The following is a 13,669-nucleotide window of genomic DNA, read 5'->3' as shown; positions in this document are numbered from 1 at the left end:
ATCATGCATGCTTATTTCTGCAGCCAGGGTTTTTTATTTTATTTTATTTTTTATTTTTTTGAGCAAGTAAGTTGAGTTGTAAATGCCATGTGACTAATCATTCTGGAGCTGAAGCAAATAAGGTCAATACAACACTGCATATCTAATGCCACCACAAGAACGGTGGAATTGACTCCTAGCTATTAATCAAAACTAAAGTAGGCACTTTAGGGGGCTGCAAACGACTCAAACGGTCTCATGTGAGCATTTAGACCCCCTGACTGTCATCAACTGAAACCCTCCAGTGAGAGTGGGTTGATGGGGATGTTTATGAATGTAAGGAAAGAATAGGGACGTGAAGCATAGGAGTTTGATGGAAGGGAGTTACGCTTTATAATATGTTGTCCCAATAGGAGTCCCACACTGGCTTTATTATCTCTATAATCAGTCACAATAACCCTTCCCAGAATCCACCTCTACCTCTACCTAATTTCCCAGCAGCTTCGACTCTCTCCCAGACGTCCTCCACCGTCTGTCTGCAGCACCCGAAGACTGACAGCTAAGGAGAGCATCGCTGTTCCAGGGTGAGGTTATGAGGGAAAAACAGCATCTTGTTCCAGAAGAGGGAAGGCGGTGGTCTATTATACACAGAAGCTGCAGTTTTCTTTCTCTATGTCAAATAGCAGAACAGGTGTTGAAAACAGCCCTGCTATTCTTCAGCACATGTGCAGGGCTGTTGGGAAGATTCGTCTCCCCTGCTGATGGGGTTATGAACTTGCAGATTCATATCTTGAATGACAAAGCAAGGTTTGAACTAGGGCTGTCAATTAGGGTGACCAGATGTCCCCATTACATAGGGAAGGCCCCAGTTTTGGTGTCTTGTCCCCGACTGGAGCTATCCCCAGAAATGTCAGCAATTTAAAAAAAGACCACAAATACAGTGCAAAAAGCCTGACCAAAACGAACTTGTAATGTAGTGATTATTTTCACCAAGAAGCTACACTGATTAATTGGTCATGCCCCACTGCTTAACCATGAAGAATGTAAAAGGGACACCGTTTCGATGTACACAGTTAACACTTTGGTATAAAAACACACAATAACAAGCGCTAATGAGGTGAGAGTGAAACAGATTAAACTAACTAAGGAAACAAACTAGGAAGGCAACATAGATACAGTATGTATACAGTAGGTAAATGTCACATTTGACTGCTCCAGACATGTCAATGCTTCCGCCATCTTGAAGCAGTCAGCATGTCATCACTCACAATAAAAATCAGTGAGTTTCAAGATCACAACATTGCGCAGCCTTTGGTTGTAAAAAAAAATATTCAATCCTTAGGTAATTGGATAGATTTTCAAAGGTAAGAATGTATTGGTTTGAGTTTTTAAAAGGTATTACCTCAATTTTACAGGTTCTAAAACTATGGTAACTTTTAATGTTGTTTTCGCTAATGGCTTTGTTTTGTTGCATTGTGTTAGTTTAGCAAAATTATCTGCTGAAGTCTATTGCAGTTAAAGATATTCATACATGCGTATAGGGTTGCAGACATCCAGGCAATGACTGTCTTTGACTGTTCCAATATGGTGGACAGCTAACATATAGTGGCCCATTGAAACAGCTGCTAATGGCATCTACATATACATATCTATGTTGGGCAATGCCATAAGTGAAACAGGAACTAAACACAGGAAGTGAACACAGAAACAATGGGAACAAAACTACTCTTTAAAATTAGAGTCCAAAACACAAAGCTAGTCAATAATTACACTGACTTAATCTCAAAATTGGTTGCTAGGTGTATTTTGGTTCACTAAAAAGGCACAATGCTAGAGGAGAATGCGTTGACTCCTGTAATGATTCATTCAATCTGACGAGGGCTAAGGCTAGAGATCATGGCAGCCCATTGCCTTAGTCCTCTGTAATGAAAGTTTCTGCCAGTGCTTGTACAGCTATGTACACTGGGGATGCCTGCGGTATCCACCCAAGGCTCCATAATTTACTGTAATCAAGTGAGAGAATATTTCAATCGAATGAAGTCTCTTCTGTCAGCCGGCTTCTGATTAAGATTAATTATTTAATATCTGATCCTTTCTAATTAGCTGCATTCTCTGTGGCCAGCCTCTGCCCTCCATTCAAACACCAGCCAATTAAAATCACCCTGGTAACGTCTTTAAAGGGTCAAGGACCTGCAATTGCTGTTTTAAAGATATACAGCTGTGCTATACAGACATTCAAAGAACATCTCCCCTCGAGGGATTTATGTGGGGTTACCGGATACAGTATTCTTTGATTAGAAAGCCTGACAAAATATCTCAGCTTTATGGAGATATTGAGAGAAAGTACATTATATTTTTATTCAACTCTGGCTCACTTTATCATGGCACTTTTTATATGTAAATAAACTACCTTTTCTTCTAGAACAAATTAGAATGTGATGGGCTGTCATGTTCTTTCCTTTCAACAACTTAAGAGGAAGTAAAAACGCTAGAGTATTCTGAAGTCACACTGTACAAAATTATAGTAATTTTTACAGCAAAAGACTTTAAAATGCTACGGTAAAAAAAAAATTGCTCAAGTGAAAAAACTGTAATAGATCTTTCATGTAATTTTACAGTAAAATACTATTAAATGTACGTACAGTTTTTGAAAGTGAAAAAAAAAATCTTAAATTGAAGTTAAGAAAAAATCATAAATTGACATTTCCAGAATTCTTGATGGCTTATAGTTTACTGTAAATTTAAGTGAAATCTGTCTTAACATGTGGCTTCCATATTTTTATGATAAAGATCTGCCATCCACAGCTGCCATTATTATTATTATTATTATTATTATTATTATTATTATTATGCTTCAAATTCAAGATCTCTATGGTCACTATTTTTTTCCACTGAATGGAAAAGAACAGCTTGATCAATCTGCTAAATATCACCTTTTGTGTTCACAGAAGGAAAGTAAGTCATAACGGTTTCAAAAGACAAGCATCTACTATCATTTGTTTGCAAATCTCATTTCTCTAATCCAATGAAATACAAAAGTGTGTCTCACCTTCCAACAGGGCTGTTGTCTTTGCTCACCCAACCCTCAGTTTTGGCTCTTGGGACAGGAGGCTGAAGCATCTCAGCCGCAAGGGGGTCAGAATCTTCCTCCTCACGGCCCACCCACTGACCCACCACACGCGGCCTCAGTATTGAGTTATACGCCAGAGGGTCCTTTGAAAGGGAGGCCGAGTTGTGATGAGCATAAAATGAGAGAGGATCGGATAGAGACATAAACATAAAACAATCAGTGGTTATGCAAAGGAGTAATCAGATTACAGAGGTTATAATTAAAAGGACTGATGTTGAAGTACGACTCATTATCTATGCTACTTGTGTGGCCAGTAATTTTTAAGGTAAATAGATTTTAATAACGGAGGACATGCATGGTGAGCAGTAATAAAAAATTCAGCTTCGACATTATACTTTTGCACTAGTTGATCAGCATCTGGCAATTATGAGAAAATGTCCTCTATAACAGTATTACAGGAAAAAATTCATTTGCATTAATAGCTAAATGTTTTAATATTCATTTGAAATACTAAATTGGGAACAGAGGGAAACCTGGGCAAGCAGCCAAAAAGACACAGGCTATTAAAGTTTAAAAACTGTACTGTATTCTGAGAAATATGACTGAGACATATGTTTTAGCTGGATTCTCTCTTCATCTTTTTTTTTTTTGAGTCTTTACACAAACCACAATCAAACTAGACTTTACTTCATCTCCTTAACAAATCCATAACAGTATTTGAATTCTATTACTGAAAGAAAGCATATCAGATAAAAAGAAGAAGAAGAAAAACATCATACCAGGTCAAAGTCATCTGTAACAGCAATGCCTGTGCGAAGGAAATAATTCACAGGTCAATGTCATCAGAAAATAGTTTATTGGACACTCTAAATTAGAGGTTCTCAATTTTTTTTCCAGGACTCATAATTTATGATGGCCCTACACAGTACCAAGTGTAATTTTTTTCACCTTGAATATACTTTTTAGATGTATTTGATAAGCCTATTTATTTAGTTCATTTATAGTTAGCTGTGTTTTATTATTTGCTTCTGGCACTGCTTTTTTCCTGCTGTCAAAATTCATTTTGGGGTCATGACCCACCAATTGAGAACCACTGACCTAGAGAGCCTTTAGCTGCAACACAACGTGTTTATTTTAGGATATTTTTTTAGAAATAGAGAAAATTCACAGTTACACAGTTTATTCCTTAAGATTTCCATGTGTGTGTTACACTGGGTAGCTGTCAGTTCACTCACTGCGGGACAGGTTCTCCAGGGCCTTGCCAAGCTTTTTGCTCTCTTGAAGTATGTGATTGAGCTCATCAAAGTCTCGGCTCTCAGGTTTGGTCCTCCAGTCCCAGGTAGGGCGCAGCATTGAACGAGGCACTGCAACCGGAGATAAATAAAATACTTTTAAATACGTAATAATAATTATAATAGTAATAATAATAATTATTATTATAATTATTATTATTCAAAATATTAGAATTTGTTATCATTAAAATTATAGAAAATAAACAAATAAATCAATTAATATATTACTTTTGTTCTGGTAAAACAAAGTATTTGACTATAATAAAGTTTTAAAATATAACAATCATAATTATTTTATTTTATTTTATATCATGTTTTGTTCAAGATGATAAAGAACAACGGTCAGGTTTTCAAATAAAAGTAATATTTATTATAACAAACTCAAAAGGCTTAACAAACTCGAGACAGTGTGCAACATAAATTCAAACAAAACCAGATAATGTGGGGAGAGAAATTGAGCAATGAAATACACAACGGTGATGAACTAAATACAAATATGTGTGCTTGCTAATGTATGCAGCCTGGGGGCATAGACGACGCTCTCAGCCGAAGCCTCAGCCTAAGCCGGGCGACCTGAGGGCCATCCTGCAGGCGAAGAAGGCTTCAACAAAGAGGTCCTAGCCAGCCTAGGCCCTCCGCGGGCAGCCCCACCCGTGGGGGAGCAATCGAGGTTCGCCTCCTCCGCAGAGCCCGCAGAAAATCCATGTCGACTACCCGCCGTTAAGTGTGCTTCAGGATGCATCGGTCTCCAGCGAACGCGCCCTGCACTGTCCGCCCCACAGGCTAGCGGCCAGGCTGCATTCACGTCCGCACATCGCGAATCGTTTTTGGTCGAACCCTGCCGGAGATCTGCTTCAGGGGGCCAAGAACGAATCCCGATTAATACCCGAGGCCAGCCTCGAGAGGCTGGTCCCCTTAGTAGAGTATTTCGATGCATGGGAAAATCTCACGAATATTTCTTCTTTGGCTTTGCGCACCATTCAAAAGGGGTACAGACTACAGTTCAGTTCCCGCCCACCAAAGTTCAACGGGGTGGTCTGGACCGTAGTCAACCCAGAGCAGAGTTGGGTATTGGAATAAGAAGTAAACTCTCTGCTGGTAAAGGAGGCTATAGAACGTATTCCTCCTCCAGACAGGGAGTCCGGGTTCTACAGCCACTACAAATTAGTTCCCAAGAAGGATGGGGGGTTGCATCCAATAATAGATCTCAGGCACTTGAATCGGTCTCTGAGGAGATTCAGGTTCAAGATGCTCACTATTCCCATCATCGTGAACCAAATTAAATCCGAGGATTGGTTGTCACGATAGATCTGAAGGACGCATACTTCCACATTTCCATCCTTCCAACTCACAAGACGTTCCTGAGGTTTGCCTTCGGGGGCGACGCGTACCAATATCGGGTTCTTCCGTTTGGCCTAGCTCTCTCCCCTCGCACATTTACAAAATGTATGAATGCAACTCTAGCACCGCTGAGGCTTCAGGGTCTCAGGGTTCTCAATTATATAGACGACTGGCTGATTCTAGCCCAGTCACAAGAGCTGGCAGTTCGGCATCGAGATGTTGTCCATGCCCACATCCTGAGCCTGGGGTTGAGACTCAACATGAAAAAGAGCATGTTGGCACCAGCCCAGAGAACCACATTCCTGGGAGTGGTGTTGGATTCGGTCACGATGCGGGCACAATTGTCGCCTGCTCAGATCGAATCCATCCTGGCCATGGTGACCAGGATAAAGCTAGGACAGGCCATCACTGTAAAACATTTCCAGAGAGTGTTAGGTCTCATGGCAGCAGCATCCAATATCATTCCATTCGGTCTCCTGTACATGAGGCCCTTGCAGGGGTGGTTGAAAACCAAGGGGTTCCCTTCGAAGGGAAACCCATTTCGCATGATCAGGGTTACGCGCAGATGCCTTCGTTCGCTATCTATGTGGAAGAGAGCTTGGTTTCTGTCCCAAGGTCCCGTGCTGGGAGCGTCATGTCGCCGGAAAGCTGTCTCAACAGACGCCTCCCTCACGGGCTGGGGCGCGGTCATGGACGGCAGCTTTACGAGAGGCCTATGGCAGGACCATCATTCCTCCTGGCATATAAACTGCCTGGAAATGTTGGCGGTGTTCTGAGCTCTGAGGAGCTTCCTGCCGGATCTCAAGGGTCATCACGTCCTTGTGAGGACAGACAATATGTCAGTGGTGGCCTATATAAACCATCAAGGGGGTATGAGGTCTCGCCCTCTATGCAGACTGGCGCATCAGATCCTCTTTTGGTCCCAGGGGAAATTGTTGTCTCTCAGAGCAACATAAATCCCAGGGAATCAGAATCAGGGAGCGGACATCCTGTCGAGGCAGGGGCTGAGGCCCGGGGGAACTATGGAAACTGTGGGTCTGGCCCCTGAGGGGGCACAGTACCGAGAGGCCGGCCTGTCAGCAGGAGTTGTGGAGACCATACTCAGCTCTAGAGCTCCCCCCACGAGGAAATTGTACGGCCTAAAATGGAATGTTTTCACAATTTGGTGCAGAGAGCGTGAGCTGGACTCACTTAACTGCCCAGTGGCTTCAGTGCTGGATTTCCTCCAAGATCGCTTCTCAGCTGGTCTTACCCTGTCCACTCGCAAGTGGTCATACGTTTCCTCCGTGGGGCTTGGAGGATAAGACCTGCGGCTCGTACCAGGGTTCCCACTTGGGACCTGGGGGTGGTTCTCGGAGGGTTGGTTGAGGCCCCTTCGAACCACTGGAGTCGGCTGAGGCCAAGAACCTTTCCCTTAAGGTGGCTTTCTTGTTCACCATTATTTCTCTGAGGATGGTAGCAGATCTCCAGGCACTCTCTATATCTAATGGGTGCCTGGAGTTTGCTCCAGGCGACATCAAAGCCATTCTACTTCCTAGGCCAGGCTATTTGCCCAAGGTACCATCTAATGTGGCACGGCCTATGGTTCTGCAGGCTTTTCATCCTCCACCTCACGTGACGGCGGATGAGGTGAGACTTCACCTGCTCTGCCCTGTCAGAGCTCTCAAAATATATATCCAGAGGTCCTCCTCATGGCAGAAGTCAGACCAAAATGCCACTAAACTCACTTTTTAGGTCCCCCATTCTGTAATACGTGCTGGTGTGTTAATCAAGGTGCACGATGAAGGAGATATCAAAATGTAATGATCCACAGGAGGGAAAAGGGCACATCCAAACAAAAATCCAAATAGTAGAATATAACATCAATAGCCGACAACAGGGAACTGAATGGACAGGGTTTAAAAAGGCATGGAAAGTAATCAGAGGAATGGAAACAGGTGGGGATTAATCAATTAAAGGGTTAGTTCACCCAAAAAGTGAAGCTTTTATGTCATTAATGACTCACCCTCATGTCGTTCCAAACCCTTTCTGGCTCGGCGTTCATCTTCAGTTCTCTCTTCACAGAAGTTCAGTCCGTGTACTGTTTGAGTAAATATTGGATATTGGTTTGTTTTAACTCAGAGGGAGTGTCAGCCATATTAAAAAAGTTAACAGCTTAAGTCATTTGTTGATTAATGCTTATTGGAGACGCGAACCGTTTCAAACAATTCAGTTCGATTTGATTAACTGGTTCTAGAAGATCCGGTTACATCGAGTGATTCATTCGCGAACCGGATATCACTACACTTGAACGCGCTCACAACAGATCCGGAAGAGAAGACAATGCTGAATATAGTCGTCATTTTTGTTATTTTTGGACCAAAATTTATTTTCGATGCTTCAACAAATTCTAACTGACCCTCTGATGTCACATGGACTACTTTGAAGATGTTTTTATTACTTTTCTGGACATGGACAAGTATACCGTACAAACACTTTCATTGGAGGGACAGAAAGCTCTCGGACTAAATCTAAAATATCTTAAACTGTGTTCCGAAGATGAACGGAGGTCTTACGGATTTGGAACGACATGAGGGTGAGTCATTAATGACATAATTTTCATTTTTGGGTGAACTATCCCTTTAACAAAACAAGGAACAGAACATTACCAAAATAGGGAAACACAGAGGAACAGAAGTTTCATGACTATGACAGTGAAAGTGACAGTGTCAAAGGTTTTAATTTACAACATGTTTTTGCAGCACTGAGCATTGTAACCAATCAAAGATATGTTTGTTCATTCAGCATGAGCGCTGCACTTTCACCAACACCTTTTCTTATAAACAACAAATTATAAACCCAATGCAAATAAGAGATTCATTGTATAGACACAATATAGACAGATTTTCCACACACTGAGTTTGTGATGGGGCTGAACTTAAATGATATCAGTCAGAGAAAGTCTTTGCTAACTTTCTGTGTATAACCCATTAATAATTTGAATAAAAGTTGTATTTTTCATGCTAAGTACACACTGCAAAGTTTCAGGAGTGACGACTGTATTAAAATGCGGGACTGAATCTGAAATTGCAATGTTTGACATTGTGATAACCATAGCAATGGGCAGGACAGAACCAATCTGTTGTGTCAGAACAGAACAGCGTTAGTGCAATAGACCAGCCACTTGTTCGGTTATCTGTAACATGTTTGTTATTTTATTACACTCATTTGATATATTTAATACAATGTTTACATAGTTTAACAATATTTGAAGGCTACATGATAATGTTTTAACATATTAAATTATTATAGTATGTTTTGCTATGGTAACAAAATTGGTCCCGAGAACCATGGGATTTGGTACTGGTATTGATAACGACTTGTGAAATGAAGGTACAGTGACAACACAATTCATTTTATTTATTATTTGAAGGCCAAGGGCCACTACTGTTTGTGTTTTTGTAATGTTAAAAGGTTTTTTTCCATGGTATCAAATTACCATACCATAGATTTTTGGTATTATGACATACCTAGTGTAAATAAACACAATGATGTGCCTCACTCTGAAACACGCAGCACATCAGACTAATAAAAACACCTTTGTGATCTGATTTGATAATCACACAAGCCATATCACATTTTCACATCCATACATTGTTAGAATTCATTACAACAAAATTTTATTTCTTTTAATTTATGCAAATCACGTCACACTTCTCAGGTCAGAAGGTACCAAAATCCGATAAATATGGAAGTATCACATCCAACTAAAATCAGTTTCAGTTACTTTTCTAACTTGAGGAATCACTGGGCATTTTAAAGACAATTTTACTCTGTCCATCATTCGAGGACTCTTGACAATTTCTTTCAGGAAAAAGTACCTTTTTAGTCTTCTGATCAAGCACTACAGCAGTAAATCTGGACGGATTTGACCAATTAGTGAATGTTAAGTTGATCTGGGTGATCATTTGGATTGGTCTGCAACAGTGTTTGGAATAACGGCATTTAAAAGAACAGCGTTAGGTAACGACGTTATTTTTTTCAGTAACGGGGTAATCTAACTAATTACTTTTCCCGTCATTACAACGCCGTTAACGTTACTGAACGTTAAATGCGGTGCGTTACTATGCATTGATTTAATATGCAATCCGAACGCACCCCTGGCTCACACAGCGAGTGAGCAGGTGGGTTAATAACGAGATAAGCGATTATGATTGGCTAAGGCAGAGTCATGTGTTTCATGGTAGCCAATCAGAGCCAGTGTTTTTACACACACGCGCCAGCGGCGCCAAACACACACAGTCACACACACGCAACAGCTACACAGATTCGCAGCAGCAGGAGAAATGGCGAGTCAGGAGCAATCCGATGAAAAGTTGGCATTTTCAAGGTGGAGATATAAGCACTACTTCAAATTCATTGTAGTCAAAGGCAAGAACGTGCATGTGTGACACACGCATCTACAAAGCTAGTGGCCAAAAACACTTTTCTTACAAAGAGTGCAGGATAAAACTCTTGCTGTCTGTTGACGTGCAATAAATCTTGAAAGTTAGGTACGAACACCTGTCTGTTATACTTATTTCAACTGACTTGTGAAAACTGCTAAAAAAAAAAAAAAATTCTTTGACATATAGCAACTTTTTTTTTTTTTTTTACAGTAACGCAAATAGTTACTTTCCCTGGTAACGAGTTACTTTTATTATAGAGTAATTCAGTTACTAACTCAGTTACTTTTTGGAACAAGTAGTGAGTAACTATAACTAATTACTTTTTTAAAGTAACGTTCCCAACAGTGGTCTGCAATGAGTATTTAATGCCTTACAGACTGTGCTTTTATGCATGAAATCATGACAGAATCATGACAATAAATCAGGTAGATCTATAGCATATCAGAGTCCTTCACAATTTTTTGCTTAGGGAGAACAGATTCTGACTTTCTGTCTCATGCATGAGATTGAAAATGAGAGTTACTCAATACTGCAGCATGTTTCCATGTGTAAATTACACTGTGTTTATTTTGCTTCAGAGTAACCTCTGGACTCATTATGTAAAACATCACTGCCTGGAAACCAAGAGCCTACATTTTTGTGAACACCTGACGTAGCTGACACTTCAAAGATGTTAAATGAATAATTCACGCAAAAACAAGAAGCAAAATTTTCTGCAGCTCTCAAATCTCATACACACTTGCAAATATCAAAACTTGACTCTGAGAAGTGCACTAAAATGTTACCAAATGTTCGTAATAAAACCACCAAAAAACATGAAACTTTTTGAGACTTTGAATATGTTTCCTTATTAATAAAAGAACAAAAATTTAGGACATTTTTGTTTTATGTTACATAACATACAATTAACCTTGTAAAGCCTAACATGCAAAATAATACTCTTAAAAAAATAAAAAAGGAAAACAAAATGTTTATTGAGTACTGACAAAATAGAAAAAGATCTGGGGTGGTGGTGGGGGGGTGCATACATGTTTTTATTTTAGCCTTTAAGGTTTATATAGTATGATATAATGGGAAATAAAGCTTTAAAAAAAATCAGTATTTGGTGCAGATGTTGTTATTTATATATTATAATAGGCTTACATATTACAAATGTATATAAATATCAGTTCTATATCTCCCATGGTCGCCGTGATTTTGCAAGTAAGACAAGTAAGACATGTTCCTGGATCAACATCTTCTGATGATTCTGGATCAACATTATTGTCCAAAAATATAAACTTAACCCAATCCCTACCCCTAAACATAACCTTACCCATAATTTATTCCTAAAACCAGTGGGAAATAAATGATAGTTGATTAACAAGGGTGTAGAAGCACCTAACTCTGGTTGTAAACCTAAAACAGGTATTTCCTGAAAAGTTATATCTCAATTCTGATTGGTTGATTGGAATGTTGTTCCAGGATCAACAAGAATGTTGATCCAGCAACATGTTATACATGCTATCTCCCATAGTATATAATACAATTTTGCTTGCTTAAAAAAAGTACAAATATCAGTCAGATGATGGAAGGCATGTAGTATATTGTGTACAACAGCAAAGTTTTGATCTTGTTGATAATTCAGAGGCCTTAAAAATGTGTGTATTGAATATGATAAGGTTGACTTTATAGGGTAAAGCATGATCTACATATGACTGTGTATGTAAATGCACTCAATAATTTTTTGTGTTCCATTTGTGACTTAATTTTAGGCCTTCCCCTCAAATTAAGCTCTTACTTTTCATACTTTTTGCATCTTGGAAGTGTCTTTCACTGATGTGAAAACCATCTAAATAAGTCAAATGGAAATGGGCACAGGCACACATCCACAGTTTAAAATGGGGTTACACGTATTTACAATCTCCCTTTATGCCATTTCCTCAAAATTGGCTGACAGCCTCCATTCAGGCAGAAATAGAACCGCTGTCAGTAATGTAGCATCATATTAAATTATTAAAGACTCTGTATGAATTACTCCCTTAGCAATACGTAGCTTCCATAATGGCACTATCTAAAGATAGAAGTCGGCATTGTTCACTAATGTACAGACAGTCTCCTCTATTTCTGATTTCTGAAAATGCTTGGCTGATCTCAGATTAATAGCCAGCTGAATCACATAAAACTGATGTAATGACACTAGCTTCTCTCTTGCAGCGAGACTCACATGATTTAGACTCAGGAGACGGAGGGGAAATGTTGGACACAGCCAGGTCGCTCTTTGATTTCTTGGGTTTCTTGGGATGGATCTGCCAAGGTTTTTCATAACTCCTGGAGTCCCGTCGTGTACCTTTGTATTCTATAGAGAGAGAGAGGCGGAGGAAACTGGTAGTGTTCTACATTTTCTCTATGTGCAAAACAGCTTGAAGGATTCTGAACTATACCCACCTGAGGAGCTCTCGGCCCACAATGCTGCAGATCCCGACAGAGTCCTCTGAATCCTGCCAGGACTCTCCTGCTTGGTTTGCAGATGGCCAATGAGGAAAGGAATGGGGTGGTCTGGTGTCTCAGTTATCAGTTTGGTCATCATCTCCTATCAGAGCCAAACAAAAAGAGATTAGAGTACCGACATCCAGCATCATGTGAGTAAATGCCAGAGAACTTCAGATAAAGTAGCACATTGTCACGCCAGCTTGCGTTGTGCCAACCTGAATCAGCAGCGTTGACAAGTATTCAGCATCAGGAAAACTAATTAGGTAATTGGGCAGGGAAACATTCGCACTGACATTGAGTATTATATGAGCTATAGCTTGTAGAAGGACAAAGCACGCTGGAACCGTGCTCAAAGAACACTAAAAGTGATGACTAAAAGCATGGCTAGTAGCAAAAGCTAAGAAGCAAAGCTACAAGCTAAACGCTAAAAGCAAACTAAAAGCATACATGACTAATAGCAGAAGCAAAGCTAGAAGCTAAAAGCAAGATTTTATGGTGTCCTAAGTATTTAAACTGGCCTGTTGGCCACACCTCGAATGTTGTCTTGACCAATCAGATTTTGTCTTGGCTCAGGGGGTATCATAAATCATATGTTATCTTATCAAGCACGTGGTCCGCATTTTCCCGCTCTTGCAGGGTATAATTTTGGACATGATACCTATAACAAGAATATGATACATTTGACAAATAACTGATGGTCAGAACTGTTTCAAGCAAGCAGATTCAAGCACATACATATGAAACATGAATATGAATCCTTAAGCTATCCAATAGTTATTAAAAGACATACACAATAAGTGATTAAACATGATAGTCAAATGTGTGGGTTACATATAAATGAACATGGAGTTAAGCGATGGACTGATATTCATTTAGAAGTCATTTTGGTCCATTTATATCTAGAAAAGACAGTTTCTTTGTCATTCTCTGACAAAGATTTCTGAGGAGGCCAGAGGTTCAAAGGCCCCCCTTAGGAATTTCAGTCTGGTTCTGCTAGGTGGGGGAAGTGTTTAAGGATATTGTGTATAACTCTCATGGGTTTACATGTGATGTCCGGCGTTGCATCTCAATTACTTGCCCCAAATTTG

The 13,669-nt window shown here is 39.9% G+C and overlaps 1 protein-coding gene across 1 annotated transcript in view; it reads right to left on the bottom strand.

The window, feature by feature from the left end:
• Window positions 1–13,669, bottom strand: part of LOC132124212 (uncharacterized protein C8orf34 homolog) — a 106,671-nt gene that overhangs the window by 79,441 nt on the left and 13,561 nt on the right. The window contains exons 2-6 of the mRNA XM_059535123.1: window positions 12,537–12,681; window positions 12,316–12,447; window positions 4,285–4,413; window positions 3,829–3,857; window positions 3,029–3,192 (exon numbers count right to left, since the gene is read on the bottom strand). Coding sequence (XP_059391106.1) covers window positions 3,029–3,192; window positions 3,829–3,857; window positions 4,285–4,413; window positions 12,316–12,447; window positions 12,537–12,681 — 599 coding nt within the window. The remainder of the gene's footprint in view (window positions 1–3,028; window positions 3,193–3,828; window positions 3,858–4,284; window positions 4,414–12,315; window positions 12,448–12,536; window positions 12,682–13,669) is intronic.

This window comes from Carassius carassius, chromosome 42 (assembly GCF_963082965.1).
Source record: "Carassius carassius chromosome 42, fCarCar2.1, whole genome shotgun sequence".
NCBI lineage: Eukaryota > Metazoa > Chordata > Actinopteri > Cypriniformes > Cyprinidae > Carassius > Carassius carassius.
This window is presented reverse-complemented; position numbering and strand designations above follow the sequence as displayed.